General features: G+C 41.7%; 1 protein-coding gene across 4 annotated transcripts in view; it reads right to left on the reverse strand.

The window, feature by feature from the left end:
- The window catches only part of fgf12a (fibroblast growth factor 12a), a 31,601-nt gene extending 11,071 nt beyond the window's left edge, over positions 1–20,530 (reverse strand). The window contains exons 1-3 of one of the 4 annotated variants that reach the window (XM_080861421.1): positions 6,264–7,366; positions 4,787–4,834; positions 1,811–1,921 (exon numbers count right to left, since the gene is read on the reverse strand). In XM_080861421.1, coding sequence (XP_080717547.1) covers positions 1,811–1,921; positions 4,787–4,834; positions 6,264–6,459 — 355 coding nt within the window. In that variant the 5' untranslated portion in view covers positions 6,460–7,366. Of the gene's footprint in view, positions 1–1,810; positions 1,922–4,786; positions 4,835–6,263; positions 7,367–12,959; positions 13,383–20,299 lie in introns of those variants that run through there. The other 3 variants (XM_080861420.1, XM_080861419.1, XM_080861418.1) reach the window with 3 other exon arrangements.
- Between the last annotated feature and the right edge of the window lie 339 nt (positions 20,531–20,869).

Raw genomic sequence — 20,869 nt, forward strand, 5'->3', positions numbered from 1 at the left:
CTTGTTTCACCGCTTCCCGTTCCGCACTGAAATGAAGCAATTGATAAAAATGAAAATGGAAACCAAGTGCACTCTGGGTACAGGTCACTGCTATTATTCAGGCGCCATCATGCTCCTCACTACCATCGGTTCCACTGAAGCACCCCCTGAAAATAAATTGCTGTATTCTATCAGCTAAAGCTGTGGATGAGGCGGGTCAGAGGATGTCGTAGTTGAAGGGTGGAGGATAATCTATTATTCTAATAATCCAGCTAAGAGATCAATGGCTCAGTGCAAGACCTGAATACAAAATCTCCTTTCTCTTTTTCTGACAGCGATTATTCTTCCCCTTTCTCTTCCTCTTACTGTCTCCATCTTCTCCTCTATTCTACACTTTGAATTCCTCTAGTGGCACCTCCTGCTCGCCTCTTCCCTCTGTGTGTCTTACTTTAGACAGTCTGTATGCTTGAGGCATCTAATATAGAGAATTATTCATTGGGTACAAACGGAGAAGGTGGTATTTTTAGTTTGCTGTGGCTGAATTATTCACTGCATTCTTCCATCCCTGGGCCAGGGGGACTGCTTAACTAGAGGATTACCTAAAGGTGGGGAAATCCTCACATGCAGCTAAACCCTCAACCAGCTAAAACCTTTAGACACAATGGAAACCTTCAAAAGAAACAACAAAAAAACCCAGCTGTTTGCTCAAGCTAAACACATGAAATGCATTATATGTGAATGTTTCTCACTTTCCTTCCCATCCCCCTTATGCAGTAATCCGTTTTGTCCTGAAGACCCTCACTTTATGCCCTAAGTGGTTCTCATTAAAGATCTATCTCCTCTTAAAATATACAGCAACAACAATGGAGGAGTGAAGCATTCATTTCAGCACATAACTGCCCTGGTCCAGCAGCTGTGGCTGCGGTTTTCTGTAAGTAAGGCAGGAGAAGAAGAAGAAAAGTCATGGTTGGTTTCCTGTATTGGCCTCACTCCAGACTGGGAGTGTCATCATTATAGCTTTGACAGTTGTTCCCCCCTGACATATGTGCTGTCTATTCCTTGATCCTTTATAGGAAACTCTTAACAAAAAGCTGCAAGTTTTAATATAAGAGACTCTCTACAGACACGGCTGATTTTGCACTCCTTTCTGTTCTTGTGGAGGTGGATGGGGTATACCCCAGAGACTATTTATTCACTGGTAGTTCACTATGGAAAGTCGATTGCAGTGAAATATTGCAGGGGAGGTTCTTGTGGCATGGAGTGAAGCTATGGGCCTACAACCACTTCTAGCAATGGCTTTTTCCAGGAAGGAAATTTTGATGTGATGGTCACACGTGCTTTGGAGCCGTATCAATCAAAACAATGTGACACTTTCAATCATGAAGTGTACACAGTAGAAATGGTTTACCTAGTAGGGACCTGGTGGGGATACCAGAATTGTTTTTACTATAGCAAATTAATTATAGTTACCAGATAAATATGATATTTAGAGACTACATCATTTTTGAGAAAACAGGCTTGGAGTACATAAAACATTTGAGCAGATTTTGGCACATTTATGTGCATATTATTACATAATCATATGCAGAAAAGAGAGCATTTGGCTCTGGGGTATTTCTTGCCTTTAAAATCTGTTTTTCAATCAAGATAATCCAATTTAGCGAGGGTGTCATAAATTAATTTTAGAGTGCTTTAGGTCACCCAAATAGCACGAGTTATATAAGAATTAAAAATGCTAAAGCGTATAAAGGCAGCAATCTATTATATAACCGACTCGTGGCCATTAAATGTTTTACGCTGGAAGCTGTGGCTTCCAAAATGCTCCACTCACTGTTGTCGCTGTTCTCGTCCTTGCTGCCGTCGATGGTTCCATCCGGCTGCATCTGCAGGTAGAAGCCCTGCTGGCTGAACAGTCGTGTCACGATGCCTTTCAGCTGTGGCTCTGGAACGTGCACACACACGTAACACGCACGCACACACACACACACACACACCCGTCGGCCCCAGCCCCGTCCCCACCAAGAATATGTCAGAACAACAGTCTCATAATGGTGAGAAAAAAGCACAATTTAGCTGATACCTCCGCTTTCAGCTAACACTCAGAAAAAAAATCATCCAAAAGAAGTGTTTCACGATCATAAAATGTAGTGCATGATTAATTAAAAGCTGGCTGTGGAGGATGGAGCGTATCAGCAGAACAATTATAGACTTACTCTACTTAAAAACATTTACAGTTCATTTCTTTTGTCGTATTTAAAGTCTCTAAAAGGTTAACGATGGTTCACTGTTCACTTTATGACTTGTGTATCTATTCAATTGTGATAAGCCATTTTAAAGGAACTCTTATTATTCCTGTGGCACAATCCAGCTTCCACAATTGCCCACAAAAAGCACTACACATTTAACAATTTCAATAATATATATATTGCATCACTAATATCAATAACACTATAAAGGACAATTTGCTGTGAATCACCTGATGCAGCACATGAGCCCATAAAAGGTTAAGTAGCTGTTTGACAGGAGAACCTTTACAAGGACAACACGTTAACAGAAAACCAATAATAAGTAAACCACAGTGGTTTACCTTTCAACAGCCTTTTAAAATCACATTTAATGCACACTGACATGCCAGTACTTTCTTTGGTATGAAGCAACCATGCATTTTAGAAATAATATGACTGACATTTTTTATGAAATCAATCTTTTGAACAGGCATGTTTCTATGCTGCGCTCCAAATGATTTCCTTATTATTTATTTCCTGAAAGGAAACAGAAAGGAAGTTCTGGAGGAGGTTTCATTTTATTTAATTTTTTTTGTTTCCCAGTAAGATAACCCTGTTTCGACCTCCAACTTTGGAGGGTATGACTTCTGGCGCGTGGCCAAAGTGCTGCTCAAAATGCTCCTCTCTTCAGGTGGAGCAGGTGGAAGCGAGGATTAGCTGAGGGCAAAAAAAAGCCTCTCAGCTTCAGGCAATGCTGAGTAAAAGCTGATGTGTGGAAAGCAGTTTTTATCTGAGAAAAAAAACATGCTTCTCTTGTTTGATTTTGTGCAAAAGCAGGAAGTCCAAGTCAGATGACATCATTATATCCTGATGATTAAGAATAAAATAAAACTATTTTTAAAGCAGGTAAAATAAAAGATATGATCATGCAATGAGTATATATACATTCATGGTTTTCTTGAGGCTCATCGTGAGTAATACTACTCTACAGCAGCACAGTAATGCGCTGTTTTGTGTAAAGTCTGGGAAAAACAAATAGATACTAAAGATGACTAATCCTCAGTTCAGTCTGTCTCACAAAAGGAACAAATTATGCGTTTTGTCACAATTTAATTGGCACTTAGTTTCTCTTTGTGCACCTAAATAAACATTCATTTAATGAAATCCTTGCTTTGCAGGCACAAACATTCTGATAAATAGTGTATGTGACTGGAATAAAGAAGCTTGACTGTTCACCAAGGTCATACAAATTCTTGGAGGACGTGCAATTCATTTTAGTCCAACCAGGCCCAAAAAGTCCCAAATGAATTGGCAGAAGAAACGTTTTTTCAAGCTTGCTATCAGGACAGAAGGATGGTTTTTGATCAGACTTCAAAAAGCACTGACAGATGTTAAGGTACTTACTTGAAAGCTGATCACTGCAATAATTACTGTTGCATAAACTCTAGTTATGTTTATTTTTCAGAAGACAAAATGTAGAGGAGAGGGCTCGAAGAAGGACTCCCCAGCGAGTGTGAGTTCCTCTGTACATCATCCTAACTGTCACTTCCCCATCTCACCTACCTGTGGGTTAGCGGCATCAATTCCTGGGACAGGCCCTTCATCATCCATCATGGGAGGGTAATGTAGAGAATGTAGCATATGCTTGTGTGTGTGTAAGCACTTGGGAGTGGCCACATCAGTAAATCACATGTGATAAAGACACTTCCATGAATTAAGGCCTCAGCACAGGCCTGAGCAACTGCCAACGCCTCATCGCTTCAATCATCAATCATTTACAGAATCAGCATGTGTGTGTGTGTGTGTGTGTGTGTGTGTGTGTGTGTGTGTGTGTGTGTGTGTGTGTGTGTGTGTGTGTGTGTGTGTGTGTGTGTGTAGGCATGAACAGACTTCCAGATAAACTCCAGTGTTTCCAACGTGTGTTTGTGCGTCTTTCAGCTGCAACAAGCTTAAGGCCACCCTGTGAGTGCACGGGCCACTAGAACATCAACAGATTTACTTCATACCAATACAGAAGGACAAAAACATTTAGGTACGTTGACAAATGGCGTCATGACCATGAAATGGTGAATGATCACCTGCTCTATAACGCTTCACAGGGAGGAACACATCATATCCATATACACCAATATACACTACAATTAAAAGAAAAAAAAACCTCTAGAACATTTACACAGTAGTACAGACACAAGACGGGGAGCGAGGATAGAGACTGATCCGACACTGACTGACAAAGAGAATGGGGCAGAAACGAAATGAGAAGAGGCAGGGAGAGGAGACAGAGGAGCAACAGACGGCTGGCTATAGGAGAGTTTTAGCTAGAAACAGGTCAGAAATGAAGCTTTAAAAGTCCAAGAAAGCCACACAGGAAGGAGAGATGAAGGGGGGGAGAAGAAGAAAGTCAGCAAGGGAGAGGGTCGCCGGCTGTCAGACAGGTGTTGAAGCCCCAGGTCCCTCCCACCCTCCCTCCCTCTCTGTCCCTCCCCACCCCTCCCTGGCCGAGGGGGAAGTCGACATGGGCGCGAGATGGGGTGGAGACGAAAAGAAACACAGCACACACGGATGGAGGCTGAGCTACTGACCTAGCCTGCAGCCCTTATGGGACACCTGTGGAGGTTTCGAGGGTGCATCTTACGAGGTGGGGGGGTGGGGGTGGGGGAATAGAAGGAAAAACAACAGGCTTTTAAACAGGCAGAATTCATAAATTCTCCAGTGTATCGGTTGTTTATAAGCAAATATATGGCAACACATCAGTGGAAATATATGGATAATCAATTAGAGGACATACAGCATCCGTCTGCCTCCCTGTCTGTCTGTCTGCTTTGTGACTGGCCATGTGGAAGGAGTTACCTACCTGCCCGTTAGTGTTTGGAGGACTGACTGCTTTGGCTGAATGGTTATGTTTTTAATCAAGTAATTTGCTGCAGTTTTGACACTGAGGTTGGATTGTCTGTGGAAGCTGCAAGACTACAGGGTTTTAAAGCTGGCTGTCTGGCTGGCTGGGTGACTGTCTCCATTTTTCTCCCTTTCTGCCTTAAATATTGATGCCTGACTGCCCGTCTGTCTCACTCCTCATCTGTCTGTTGGGACACTGAATGGATCTTACTGTCGCTCATCACAAACCAGAACTATCTGGATAGTGAGGAGGGGGAGGTGACTTGCACTCTTGGCTTGTTATCTGTGCACCAGGACAGAAACATTTCGAATTGTTTAAAAAAAAGAGAGAGATAGAGAGAAGGTTACGTGAATTTACGTGAATTGTAGTAGTACCTGAGTCTTTGTATATCAATACAGCCAGGGCAGCTCTTAATCACTAAAGCTATACCTCCCTTCACTGCAGTAAAGCTCCCTCTCTGCAATAAGCAATAAACATTTACCATTAAAACATTTAATCTGAAAAGAGCCTTGGTGCACTGCAGTGCAACTTATCTCCGCTCCTTACCCCCAACCTGCATTAATATTGAATTTGGGCCATTTTAAAGCAGGTTTCTTCTTTTTCTTCCATATAGCTATTCAAGTTGCAATTGTGTAATTGTGTAATTGGGGGGTCGGGCTGGGGATTATTATGTGTGGGGGGAAATAAAAAAATCAGAGGCTTAGATTTATTGTAATGCTTTTGAGTCAAATCCCGCTCGAGCTTTGGCTGGGGAAGAATTTTTTGCTCAGGGGTTAATTTATTATTCTGATCAGAGCACTATCACGATGCATAAACCGGTAACGTCACGGCATGTAGATCATCCACCGTGCATTCTGGCCGGTACCGCTCGGTATGTGGGGGAGGGTTGCGGTGGGATAGACAGACAACAAGAAGACCTCATGGAACAGGTGGATTCTTTTTTCTTTCTTTTTCGCACCGCGGAGAAAATCTACCTTCTCCTCCGGTTCAGATTGAAGCCCTTGACTGCAGTATAATGCCTCTGCTGCTTCAAAGAGGGGCGGGGTGGCGCGTGGTGGTGGTGGTGGGGGGAGGTTGGGGGAAACCGCTTCCATACACAGACGTAACACACATCAGTTTAAAGAAAAAAGCAACAAGAACAAAAAAAAATCTACGGCACTGACCTGGTCGCCGCCGAACGGGTCTTTTCTTGCCGCTGCAGAAACGGACTTTGCTGAAGACCCCCAAGAAATGCCTCTCGCAGAGAGAGCGGGGGTCTTTGCTGGGACTGGGGCGACGTTTCGAAGTCGAGACCCGGTCGCTGTTGGATTCCCTCGCCTGGCGTTTCTGCCGGATCAGGGAGCTGGCGATCGCGGCCATCTCCCCGAACCGAGTCTGAAAACGAAAAGTCTACTTCGGCAGATGTCGGATCTCACTGTAGGTAATTGGTGTGTGGCGGAAATAAAAATAAGAACGTTGATTCTGTCCTTAGGTCCACGAGTTTGTTGGGTTGTTTTTTTTTTTAACTAAATGTCATACTGATCACGAAAATCCTTCGAGTCCAGGGTATCATTGCGCTTCGGGCAGCATCCTCTTGTGGGGACAGTAGAGTATATTTAGATATATATCTATAAATATGATCAGCTGCTGCGAGTTTTGCTTCGACACTCGGGCTTTTCAATCAACAGCAACCGATCTTATATAAAATATCTAAGGGTTAGGCCACAAGGACCCAGATATCAGACATGAAAACATGCAACAGTGTTTCTAAGTTGATGCTGCTGCGTGCCATAGACAAGAGCGCTTCAGGTATTCCAGGTGAACAGCGCCGCGGCTGACGAGCACGACATCGTTTTCCTCATCCGCACACCAGCCTACCCTCTGGGTTCCTGACGCCTTTCGATAAGCATTAAACCCAAACCCAGGGGCACTGCTCGTGCGTGGAGAAGACTACTAACTTTTTCTTTCCGTAATGATCTTTTTACTCCATGCTCAAAGAGAAGTCCGCTGCCGGTCCAGGATGCGGTGTAGGAGCCCGTGTATGTGAACCAGTCTCCGGTTCCGTCGATGGCACCGCTTAAATGCAGTCGGGGAAAAAATGGAATCGGCGAGCAGAGGCTACTCTGCAAGGATGCTGCAGAGATGTAATTTAAGCCTGCAGGCAGTGATTCCCGTCTGAAAAGCAACAATTAGTTGAGGCGAACACACGCCGGAGTGCTTTTCATTGTAGCGCACAAATAATAAAGTGACCTAAGCATTATTTCCAGCGAGTCCCGAATGAATACTGTGTGTGTATGTGCGAGTGAATGGTGGCGGTCCACAGCTTCTCTCTCTCTCTCCCTGCCTCCCTCCCTCTCTCCCTCCCTCTCTCTCGATCTCCCTCTCTGTCTCTCTCACCCCTTGTCTCCCTCTCCAACTCTTTTAACGCAATCATACGTGATTGAGGTTAGTATTAGTAATTCCCAGGAGTTGCACGGGACAAATGAATGATCCCAATCTCGAAAATTTGCGAATATTGGAATTTGTATTGCAAAATGTAAACTTAAAAGGGGGGAGGGGCTGGGTGTTTTTTCTTCTTCTTCCCTTTGAGAAATGGATGCGCGTGCACGTGCGTCCTTTTGGACGACTCATCTCACAACTGTCTCTTTTAATTACACTTCAAATCCAAAGTTGCAAAGCAGTTTGAAAATGCGAGAAGGCTGCATGAAACTGCAAACTGCATACAAAGTTGATTCTTAATCAGTTTTGGCTTATACTACACGGCATTCTTGCCCTCACAGCTTATAGGCCTATCAAAGAGATAGGAGCACACATTTTATTTTGTAAAGAAAACAGTGGCCACGCAAAGAGCATGTTAAGTCTGGCTTAAAGGATCAACCGCAACAGGGTCCAACACGCAGAGTATGAGCGGGAAACACACACATTCAGGCAAAACTCAAGATCCACACAGTGACACAACAGATGGATTCATGTGATGGAAGTGAAAGTACAGCCCCAATGAACACAAATGACAACAATCAACAAATAACACTGTGACACTAAAGCTTTGAACTGCCTTCAAACACATCTTGGCCCCTCAGTTCGTGTGAAAGCATCGTGAGAGCACCCTGTAGGCCTATTCTATGTTTCCATCTGACTAGGAACAATTGCAAACCAATTGATTGCTTCTCTGCGGCTGTCTTCAGCACAATTAAGAGGACGAGGATCACTGTAGCAGTAAAGGTAAATCAATGTAAAACGCACCAGCCAGAATAACCTGCAGGCATGATGGACATCATGTTTATGTGCCTCTGGTTTCATTCCTTTTGTTGCATGGCTAAGGAGAACACAACACAGCACAGCACAGATGCATTCTGTGTTAGGAAAAACACACGTGTCTTTAGCAGCATCCCCGTGATGAAAGGGCATGAAACATTTAGAGGCTTTTTCTAGGACTTGGTTTGACATTCTCTCACCAAACTGAATCTGTAGAGACAGCAAGACGAGGAAAGAGGAGAGACCGAGCGAAAGACGGAGAGAGATTTTCTTTTGCCGGCTATTGTCTGTCCCTTTTATGTAAGATTTGGATAAAATGGATGAAGGAATGTGAATGTGAAGTGCTGATACCCGCGTCAGTCATTTGCATTTTTCTAAAGTATCTGCGAGAGAGAGAGAGAGAGAGAGAAAAGACTGATAGAGAGAGAAAGGGAGATGGAGGGCAGATAAAATCTTACATACTAAGATAGGCAAGGAAAGAAAGTTAGGAACCGAGGCTTGGATTCAATCAGATTCTAAATCAAAAACCTTTTGTATTCCTATTGAGTTGCCAGTGAGTGATAGATATTAATTTGACACTGCAGTATAAAAAAATAATAATAATAGTCTCAATACAACATTCATCACTTTGGATGTGATATACTGCGCGCTTCTAAGAAAGAAAAAACAGAGCTTGTGGTTCCGAGTACAAAGTGAGTTTTCTCAGAAATGGGAGGGAGCTCGTGCGCACCACAGACATGGACATACGTCTTTGTCGGGGAAAGATAAAGTATTCCCTAATGAGGATCTGTTTGGCTTCCTCCTTCTACCAGAGACAATTAATGTTCCCTTCACTCCAGAAACGATACATCCAAAATCAGTGAAACACTGCTGTTATGAAACACACTGCAGATAGTACAGAGTAATAATTTAAATTGACATTTCAAGTGATTTTGACTCTGAAGATTGGCTGTCATGGTTACAGAGACTGTGTGAGTTTGTTATTATTGTCAAATGTTCTTCTTTTTTTTCTTGGTTAAATAATATGAACATTAAGGGCAAAAATGGAAGCAAGTATGCTGAGGATGCATTTGGAGCATTTATCTTTTAAAAAGATGTTTTATGTGAGACTTTCTCATTAAATGTACAAATTTAACTGTGATGAATCAATTCAGTGAACAGAAATAAACCACAGCCAGAGTCTCTGGCCTTGCCAGAGGTGCAGCTTGTTCAGAGAAACATTTTTTGTATATCTGCTGCCCCCTTGTGGAGAATAAATGAACCACAACCACTTTGGAGAGAAACTACTTTCACTGTTTCCTATCTCTGAAGTTTGTCACTTCTCTGTGTCCTTGAGATACCTCACAGATCTGTTGACTCACAATAGCTAGAACTGGTTGTCATAGCGTAATGTCATGCCAGCTCCTCGAGAAGCGCAGAGTAGAAACGTGAGAGAATATGAGACATTCTGTGACTCAAAATGCTGCTTAAAAACTTCTACTACATAAACAACATGAATCAACATGAAAAGGAGATAAAAGCCCGAGTCGTACGGCTGAACAAAACAATCAGATTCTAATTTTAATCACATCTAGTGCAGCAAAATATGAGACAAAGTCTAGATTCCTGCATCTCGCTCCGATAAATCGAGTCATGTCTGTATGTGTGATGTGCGTTTGTCCGCGTGTGTGTGTGTGTTCACATTTCTAGTCAAATCATCATCCAGTTGACTGCAAACATGGTGTGTATATTGCTGGGGAGGAAAGGAAATGCAGCACTAAGTTTAAGAGGGTTTCCTGTTTCTAAGCTGTTGGTCAGCAGAGCCTGTTGCACATGGAGCTAGGCATTACAGTAAGATGATGGTGTTAAGCTAACACACAGAGTCAGGCAACCACTCACATTCACGCATATGTCCAATTTAGAACCTCCAGTTCATCAACAAGCATGTATTTGGACTGTTTAGGAGGCGAGAGAGAATCCATAAAGGCACATGGGCAACCATGCAAAGTCAACACAAAAAAACAAAGCAGTGGATTCAAACCTAGAATGTTTTTCATTGTATTTATTTAGTGTTTTTGATTGATTTGCAATTTTGTTGTGCAACACTGTGCCGAAGATTAAAATTCATCTTGAATCTTTTAATAAACTTTCCACTGACCGTGACGTCTGCCTTGGAAACTAATACACGAAGGAATCTCTGTATGTGTGTGTGTGTCAGCTCTTTAGCCAATCGTGTTCTTGTACGTCCTCTACCATTACTGCTGCATTCAGGAGGTCACAATCCTCTGTGACCTTAGCAGTTCAAGTTCAAATTATATATATACATCGGCATTTGCTATGAGTGTTAAACCTAATGTTACAAAACATTATATACTGACATTAGAAAAAGAACTTTAACCTAAACCTGATGTTATATTCATCAGTTACTGAAAACTGACCAAGTGGCAAATATAAAGTGCTGCTGGGTCTGTTAGCGTTGCTAGTATGACACCCACCACACAGTATCCTGTACCTGCCACACATTAACCACAATACTGGGGCTCTAGGTGCTCCTGACATCTGGCGTCCTTCTACTGTGCCGTGGAACCCTTACTGATATATTTTACCCACTGCTCCTATTTCAATATATCGGCTGCTGCGACATTATTATGGGACATTATAAACCGTTCATATTTAATGCAGTAGTTTGCAGTAGTTTACAACACCCGAGTGTGTTTGTTTTGTTCACACCATAGCCCTAAGCAGCACACTTCCAAGACTGGAGACAAAGAGGGAAAACTTTAACACCACAAAAGCCAGGTGCAAATCTGATACTACAAAGGAAAGCAGGTGCAAACATTTAAGCCTGCTCACACACACATAGTTCACCAGAAGTCCCTACGGGGTGAATTTTGCGCCTAAAAAATGAAGTGTTTAATACTTCACTTCCTGCTCCTTGTTGCTTCCATGATCTTATACTGTTCAGACTGTAGGAGAGAATGATGCAATGAGATTGCCATGCAAAATGCAGACTTTGGCAACTTTGTATAGAAAGTTAAATCAATTAAATGGCTTTGTTTCACTTTCTATGGACAATGTTTTTGAGTTATTCTGAAGTTATCAGAGAGAAAAATGGGGAAAAAATGCTGCCAGCATGGCAGCATCACTCAAAACTCATACTTCCCTTATATTTTAGCTGTAATTGGAAATGAAACTGTCTGAGCCATACCACCATAATAATATAAATACAGAAAATCAAACATTAACCTTCAAAATGATTGAAAAAGTCCAAGGTTTAAACAAACTATTTATCTGAAGCAATTTGATCTTATAACGATCCTTAACTCAATCCACACAGTCATGCTTCGCAGCACATGGGTGTCATTTCAACACCCATGTGCTGACTCATAAAGTTTTGATTGAGGTCAAAGGGTTCATCTAACAGTGAGCACAGATGCAGAATAAGGACTGATAGTGCTTCATATCCGAGTCCTACAGATCCCAGGGTGCATGCTGCTTTTGGTCCAACTACCTCAGAGGAATCAACTGTGCTTAATGGAGTTTCTAATTGTCTGCCCTGAATTTCCAAACTGCTCCAGCTGAGAGCCTACGTACTGCAAGTGACAAGAGGAGGTGTTGCATTTGTTTCCCAGTAACAAAAAAAAACTTCTGGTTTTCACTGGCAATACTGGGGAATTCTCCACGCCTATGGAGACAGTAGATCTGTGTTATGAATGAACAACAGCAGCATTGCAGTGAATTGCCTGAGACATGACTAGAGGACATGGCAGGGATCTTAGGCTTGTTGCCAAAGACTGATAAGTGGTGGCTGTGTGTGGGCTTGTGTGTGTGCTTATGCATGTCATTGCAGTTTTGTATCCTCAAGTGGTCTTTTTTATATATACAAATTCTAAGCTGCATAGGTTTCGTTAAAAAAAAAAAAGCTGTATACATATCTATTAAAGTAGTTAAAGCTACAGTGGTACTTTTGGGGACTTTCAGAGGGGTCTTCGAATTTAATTTAATTAGGCCTAACCTCATACCAAAAAACATGTACCAGTGAAGCGCAGAGGGAGTTGAGTAGTTTTAAACTGAGTTTGTACTGTATCTAATTGTACAAAATGCAATCAACCAACCAACCAATCAATCAATGTGGCTTGGCATATACAAAAAAAAGAAAGAAAAAAAACTCTGACTGGAACAGGAGCCTTTCTGTTGTGGCGCTATCCGTGGTGCTGGTCGTTTGGGGCCCTGAAGGAGCGCTGCTTCTCCAGGCCCCTGAACTTTAATGACTTGATCCCTGCATTATCCATTTTTGGCCCGCTTCAGTTGCACCACTAGAAACAAATATAGCACGGGCTTGTACAGTATCAGGACCCCTCTCCTCTCCAGAGTAGTGCGACTTACAGCTGACTGCCAGCAGCTATCCGCGACGGCCGAAGACTGCACAGAAAACTCAGGACAGACGCGAGGAGCACAAGGAGAGCCTCCCTCCACTGCAGACTCGGAAGATGTTACTCACACACACTCTGGTGTTTAATAAAACCACTCATCCCCTCCTCCCCTTCTCTATAAATCCCCCCTTTCCTTTCCCTTTCCCCTTTTCTTTTATCACTCAAGAGAGAAAGCATGCAAAGCAAAGACAGCTATAATGCTATGTCTCTCACCGTTGGTGATTGTGGTCGACTTCGATCGTTGTCCACAGAAACACTGCAGCATATGCGCTCCTTTCTGAAGGAATGGCCTCAGAATCCTCATTGATTTGGGTTGATGGGAGCCTTCCTCAATCCAAACAATCGGACAACGCTATCACAACACAGCAGGGTCAGGCAGCATAGCGTAGCCAGCCAGCCTTTCTCTACTGGCTCTCACAGCAGCCCCTCAAAACGCCGGAAGGGCACAGTCTGCAGGACAAATTACGCTAAAACGAGGCATCTTGAGTGATTCCCCCCTCTCTCGCTCTCTCTAACCCTCTAACTCTCTCTGTCTTTCCTCTTCTTGTCCACCGACGGTCATTCGCGTTCACGGCACACTCCTCTTCCGCCACAGCAGGCAACGCAAGGACGTTACAATGTGCTCTTAATTGTACACCCCCCTCCTCCTCCTGCCTCCGCGTCTTTACCAGCAGCGGACGTAATAGCAGAAAAGGAGATGGGAAGGGGGAGAGAGAGAGTGAAGATTGAAAGAGAGAGAGAGAGAGAGAGCGCACGCCAAAGTTAAACTGCAGGGGTAAGTGGCAGGCCACGAGTGAGGTAATGCGGAGCTGACAGCTAAAAAGCGACAAAGGCTGCACGATCCGAAGCTTTGGCCGCACAGATGTTGGACTCCGAGAGCCAGTAGTTTTCCTCTTTCTTTTTTTTACCCCCTTCTACGTTTTCACAAATCACCGGGAAGAAGCGGACAACGTCAGCTGCAGGCCATCGCTTTGAATGCGTGAGAGTAGCAGAAAGTTTATGGCTCAGTCACTGCTTATGAAAGAGTGAGTAACGGTAAATGACTGGTTCGTATATAGCGCCTTTCTACTCTTCTGAGCACTCAAAGCGCATTCACACCCATTAGCACAAGCACATTTTTCTAAGTGCTTTCTAGCTAACATTCACACACATTTATACACCGGAGAGCAATTTGGGGTTAGTATCTTGCTAGGGACTAGGGGAAGCCGGGAATCAAACCACCAACCTTGCGATCAGTAGATGACCTGCCTGAGCTACAGCCACCCCAACAATGGCCACCGAAGTGTCCTTCCAAGTGCGGCAGCAGTGCGTTTGTTATTTCGCTAAATTCCATATATGGATTTGATATAGATCAGCATATACGCTTTAAGCTGATCATGACTTTGTGAAAAGTGTAAATCTTTCTCCTGAATGCAACAGGAACAGTGTGCAGAAACAACGAGAGCAAGAACAATAGAAGTAACCAGTTTGGTTTCGCTACAGCACTTTGCGTGGAAGATCTCGGAGTCCCACTGCGTCTTTTGTTAATGCGTGAAAGTGAAAAGTCAGCTGCTAAATCAGGGAAAGTCAATTCCAGGATGAGGATTTGTTGGAACATCACAGTGTGGCGTAAATGCGGTCCCGAACTGAATTAGGTACTTGCAATACTGGACAGTGGAGTTGTGACTCTATAAAAAGCCTTTGCATATATTTTATATCACACTATATCTCCAGATGACACTCACCGTGTGCGCTTCAAGCTCTAATGACCTTAAAATGTGTTTTCAGTTATGACTCACTATCCAAACGAGAAGGTTCACGATCTCATTACGCATTTTGACCCATGATGACTAGAGCGCTATGTGCCATTTTCAACACCAGGTGGTGCCATAGCATAAACCATTAAAATTAAAGCGAGCATATCCAAGTAGAAGAGAGTTGCCTATAGATACTCAAATTGCTAAAACATTAACACTAGATTTGCACAAGACAAAACAAATTAAAGAGGATGCTGGGTTTTATTTTATTTTTCCAAGTCACCAGTCAGCCAAACAAACACTATGCCAATCTCTGCCGTCTCATTCAGCACACTGCTAAAAAGTACTTTACAGTATATACTGCAACATTTTACTATATTTCAAAACCTAATTCTTGTGCTCATGTGACATTGCACCACAAGGACAATGAGATATATGATTACAGCTACCATGGGAACATTCCCTCGCTATGTAAAATCTACACAATGAACATAACAGGACATTATAGGTCAGCAAAATGCCTCAACAACAGCATCCACATGCAAATAAGGAAAGGTCAGAGAGGAATAAAGAGAGAATGGGTAGAGGGTGCAGGGAGCTGGCATCAGACCCAGAGTTACAGACTTGGTGATGGTGCTGTACTGTACACTCAGCTTTCACTATACTGTACCACTGCAGAGTCAATCGCTAGTTGCTAAAGAGCCAAAGAAGGTATGAGGGGAGGAATAGAGATGAAACGGGGGCTATAGCGCAGAGGGAACGTGAAGTGACAAAAACGCACTGTAGTTGAGGCAACACTTTAGCATCCAAACAAAATCTATTATTAATTATGCTAATTAAAAATGTAGTTTTAGTTTTAATGTGTTTGTCCCAGGGACAAAATTGTGGAACATTTTCATTTATTAGCATCAATTTTATTTAAAAATGGACAAAACAATCACAATGACAGTCACTTAATGATGGGAGGACTTAGTGTGCCTGATTATTACTCACAAAGTAAATAAGCACTGATCTATTCCATTTCGTTAATATGACACAAGAGTTATAGCACCATGCTTCTGACACGGCATGAGATTTGTATGATAAGCTCTAATAAATATCTCATAAATGCTATGGTTTTATGGAATTCTGATATGTTTATTTACAGTCAGTTCCCTGCTACGGCTATGCTTAGTTGGTTATCATTCCATTCATTTATTGGCATTAATGTAAATATGTTCAAAGTTTTTGATACTTCACACCCTGAAATTTGCTGTCAGTTTTGATGTTTGCTTTACTTGTTTAAATCACCTGATCATCAATCTGACAGCAGTAAAACTGTCATTATCATAAGACCTGTTGTTTACAGACCTTTCAGTTTAATTTTAAAGCTTCAAAAAGAGAAAATGTGTACATTGTTTACATTTCACTTGTTCCCAATCCAACCCAGGCACTGACTGGAGAGCTCAAAGATAGAGTCGAGCCTTACAAACTTAAAAAATCCACATAAACTGGATTGTCCTACAACACACGTTGAAGTGTTTGCTTTAGTAGGATTCTTATAAAACAACAGAGCTTGTTTCTCCTCGTTTCTCCCCTAAAAAGCCCAGGAGATGTGCAAAAAAAGTGTCCTGGTTGAAGAAGACATGGAGGCAAAAAAAAGTTAAATAATCAAACTGAAAGAGATGGCAAGCTGATGGCAAGGAAAGAAACAAACAGCACAGCACAGACACTGGTCACTAAACAAAAGCATAAGTTAAAAAGTGTAAACTACCAAAAACATGCTCCTCTCCACAACATAGGAGTAAATATCCAGAACACACAGCTCACACGTGGCAAACCAAAGAGGATCTCTGACACTGCAGCGCTCCTCACTCTGGCCTTAAGTACAGCTGTGCAGAAGGGCAGTACCTATGGCAGGACAGGTGGTAGGACACACCCATGGAGGCAGACATCACAGCATGTCTAGCTGTGGCCATAACACTCCTTCCCTGAAACCACTGGATGAAGTCTTCCACCGAACCACTTAACAAATTTCTGCAGATATCACTGCAGTGGTGAAAATGAGCACAAGAATGCATCTGTGTGTGTTACTTCATAAGTTTTTGAGATATTTAGCATCTTAGTTAGGTTTAGCTTAGTAATAACCAAATCACATGGGCTTTACAGCTTTAGATCATCTTTATTTCTATTAAAAAATATGAATCCTTTAATAAAGACAGGGCCTAGCATTGAATGACCATTGATTATAACAGAACAAAGACATTAAAAAATAAATTAGTAAATACATTAACCAAAGGCTTAAACCCCTTTACATCTGAATATGAGCAAGAGGTGTCTATATTACATTTAAGTACAGAGTTTAGTGCAACAAATAAATCCCTGTTTAAAATTACTGCAAGGATGACTCAGTTGTTTATAAGTGTTTGCAGCAAAGCTGCCCACAGCGGGGCATGATGGATGATGGATGAGAAAAACATTTCAAAACATATGAAAAATCCACTTAGTTATTTAATACTTGGTGCACAAAGGTCATGTTAAGGCATCAAACACCTGGGTCTTCATTTGACAATTTTAAATGGTTGTCTTATCAGAATTAAGTTGTGACCAGTGATATTAAATATTTTAGCCTGTTTAGTAAAAATCACATTCTCTTTTGTACACATTCAACATTTTCACTAGCATTCCAACAATCTAGTTTTTACTTTAGTGCAATACAAAATATGCCATCAACTGTGAGTAGATATGTCAGCCATGCACAATTACGCCACTAAGCATCCTCAGAAACAGAAAACTGTGGTGTGGCACTATGACACAGGACACACCACCTTGAGCTTATTGCATGTATCATTTTATAGGCCTATATAAACTGATAAAGTAGTTTGCAAGTCTGCTTGGTACAAAAGCACAGTTACAACTAGTACTACTACTAGAAGGCTAGCCTTATTAGCAGTGCTAACACTCATCTAAACGAAGAGAACAATCAAAAACCTTCCATCACAAATAGTGAAGTTCTTGACTTTCCTTAAAATTCATATGCCATAAATAAAGCTAATGTTGCCAGTTCTGTATTAACTGAAATTCAAATTTTACTTCCAGTGCATCATATGTGCTTTAGTTATTTGGAAATGTAATGGACGCTTCAAATCAAACTCGGTCTATCTGTATTTAATTTTCATTTTGAAGTAGAAATTAAGGCTTTTACTTGCTTTTAAAATATCATATAAATAGTCAGCAGTGATGCATAATATAGTGTAATATCGTACATCTTTGGCTGAGGGTAAATAATAATAGCATATATGTTGTTTTTGTAAGCTGCTTTGACAGCAACACAATAACTTTATTCTACCAGACAAAACTTTTGCATAAACTACAGATGCCAATAAATCATTTCTGTGTGGAAATCTATTGCCATCTCTATAGTTAAATATTACAACAATATTTATTAATGGGCAGTTAAAATAACCTATACAAAGATAAACAGTCACAGATTTGAGAAGATATTTAAATGCACAAAACCCCAGAGTCACTGCTGATGGTTATTACTGTTTGCTGAAATTCTAGTATTCTGCAAAGCTTAAAGAAACAGTGCTTTTTAAATCAACACTGTTTCAAAACTGTTTATGGTTGCAACAAGTAATGCTGCCAAACACCTTTCTGCTGAATGACAAGTGTGCAAACTTGAGGTTAGCGGCTCAATTTGACCGTAGGACAACAACAACACACTTGTGGCAGATTGCACAGAGATAACTGAGATTTTTGTATTTATTCATTATTATTTCTTTATTTAATTACAGGCATGTGGGTGGCAATCACTCAAAGCCGCCTATTGTTTTCAGCTTTGCGTTGATTGTTTTGGTCACATCTACAGCAAATTAACACCCACCAAAGCATCCATGTAAACGCAATCATCAGCATAAAACAACATTTTTATACAAGCACCATACTTAAGTTGAGGAACTGTGAGCTGATGTTCTACTTTATATGAGATCACACTTCAGGGAATCAACCCATGCCATGCACAGAGAGAAACGACAATAGCATCCAACACATGTCAGCATAAAAAACTACAACCAAACAATGCAATCACTTAATTTAGTAATAAACCAGTGATGAGAGGTGATGCATCTGAAAACAGTGACAGTTCAAACTACACTTCCACAGATTTAGTACATATGCACAGGAAAAACTTCAATTGAGAGGTTGGTGGTGGTTGTAACTGCTTCGTTAGGTGATAAACACTAGAGATCCCAGAGTGGGTTGAAAAAGGTTTATACCAGAATCGGTCTAGCAAAGACTCTAGTTCGACCCACTGGACAGCTTTGGAAAATATGAAGGAGAATATAAATTTTTGTCTTTAAACATTAAATATAATAGATTTTACAGACATTCATAATACACCAGTGTAATCAAGTGCTAGATAAACCATTACATGAGAGAAACAAGCCTGTATTTCCTGTATCTACTACAAAAAATAAATATTTTTTACGGTGTGTCACCAGTAAAAAAAGAAATAAAATAGGACATTTTCTGCAAGTTAACAAATAACTTTCACTATCTTTCATTTATTTTAAAAATGTAAGCCCAAAGACTTGTGCTGACAGATTTCTTTCAATAATTACAGCAGCATATCTTTGCCAAGTAAAAGAACCTCACACTTCGTTTTCTTATATTGATTTTTACCGTTTTGGCCAACTTAAAAACAAAGTAGGCTGTTTGTGGCCCACGATGTAAGATTAGTTTAATATCCGTGCTCCAAATGATGTAAGTGGAATCTAAACTGTGCACTTGGCATGAAACCTGCTTTTCCCCACTACTTTTATAGGCTTTTTTGCTATGTTACCACACTTTGCTTTGGAACAACTCTGAGCGAAACAGGCCAATGTGACCCTGCCTGAAGGTTACCCTACTTAAACAAGGGCACTCTGTCCCTAATCCAAATATATTTTACACAGGGAACACCCCCCTTTGTGCTTTAACCCCCATGTGTCTTAAAAAAAACTAAAAAAAAAAAAAACCTCCACAACATAAAGACAATGAAGCACATCACTGTTTAGAGTGAAACGCCTTTAAGGACATCTAGCTTTTCAGGGAGCAGACTCAGCATCCAGCAGGTGTAAACTGCAGCCTCTCTACCCATTACTGGTAAAGTTGAAAAGCTTTGTCAACAACACGCATGCTAATCGTTCAGGGAACACTGCCGCCGCTGCACGGAGAACAGCAGAGCAGTCGTTTCACCGCAAAAAAAAAGTGGAGAGGCAGCAGTTTTTGTCTAAATCAGCTGACAGCACTGACAGAGTAAAGACGCTATAGGAGAAGGGAGACCAAACCTTTTACCATGCGCAGCAGCCTGCTTGAAAACAACCAAAGCCTAATGTAATATTTACACTGGTTCTATAAATGTATATGTGCACTGCATATGTGATTTGCAGTCCTTATAATGTTAAATTATGACCAGTGCTGGGGAGTTTAGGGTGCACACTGGGGTTGCAGAGTGTATGCTTGGGGTGACAAAACTATAAGAGGCAGTAGACTGAGCGAGAGAGTCTGGATACAGCAGCAGTAGCAGCATCGCCCTGCAGCACTGAACCATGTGGTGAGGATGTGTGGTTGGTTATGGCGTGTGCAGGATATCTTGCGCATCCACTGGGTCAAATTCGTGCCCATATTCAAAAAGTGTATTTTTTTTCCTTTTTTTTAGAGTTTTTGTTTGGCTTTTTCTGACGTTGCGCAGTCCGTGCTTAAATAGTCAAATCCATTAAACACTGCGTCTGAACAACTACCCAAGCAAAATGTGCTAGTAAATTATTCATAAAGAAGCACGTGGAAGTTTCTTACCGGCGTTTTTGTCACCCATGTCCTCTTGTGGTGCCGAAGTTGGATACTGCCGATGCGGACTATGCGTTCGCCGCGTGCGCGCTCTCTTCTTCCGTCAGGACAGCTGAGAAGAGGGAGGCAAGTTGGTTGTTTCAAGTAAGCCTAATATTATTTTCAACTGTATTTTTTTTTCTTTTTCCCCCCAAATGAGATCCTTCTAGGACCCCTACTTGGCCGGAGACACACCGAGTGCAGAGCTCTCGAGTGAGCTCACACATTGGTGCTTCTGAGAGTTTCTGAGTAAGGTGGACTGGTGGCTCAGGTAAAGAGTGAGTGAGGGAGGGGGCGGGACTTTTCAGGAGGAGATGCAGAGTGTGCATTGTGCCTTGATGCAGAAATGATTTGGCATGCAGCAGAGAAATGGTTATAATGAATGAACTGTTTCATTGCGAGAGGATGAGTTCTGCCTTCTTGTCTGTTCATCTGTCCTCAACTCCAAAGCAATCGACATAGCAACCAGGCTTCCCCCCTTTTTTCTTTCTGTTTTTTACTGTTTTTAGGGAGATTGTTTTATATACATATCAATTTTTT

The sequence above is a fragment of the Rhamphochromis sp. 'chilingali' genome (genome assembly GCF_963969265.1).
Source record: "Rhamphochromis sp. 'chilingali' genome assembly, chromosome: 16".
In the NCBI taxonomy this organism is placed as follows: Eukaryota; Metazoa; Chordata; class Actinopteri; order Cichliformes; family Cichlidae; genus Rhamphochromis; species Rhamphochromis sp. 'chilingali'.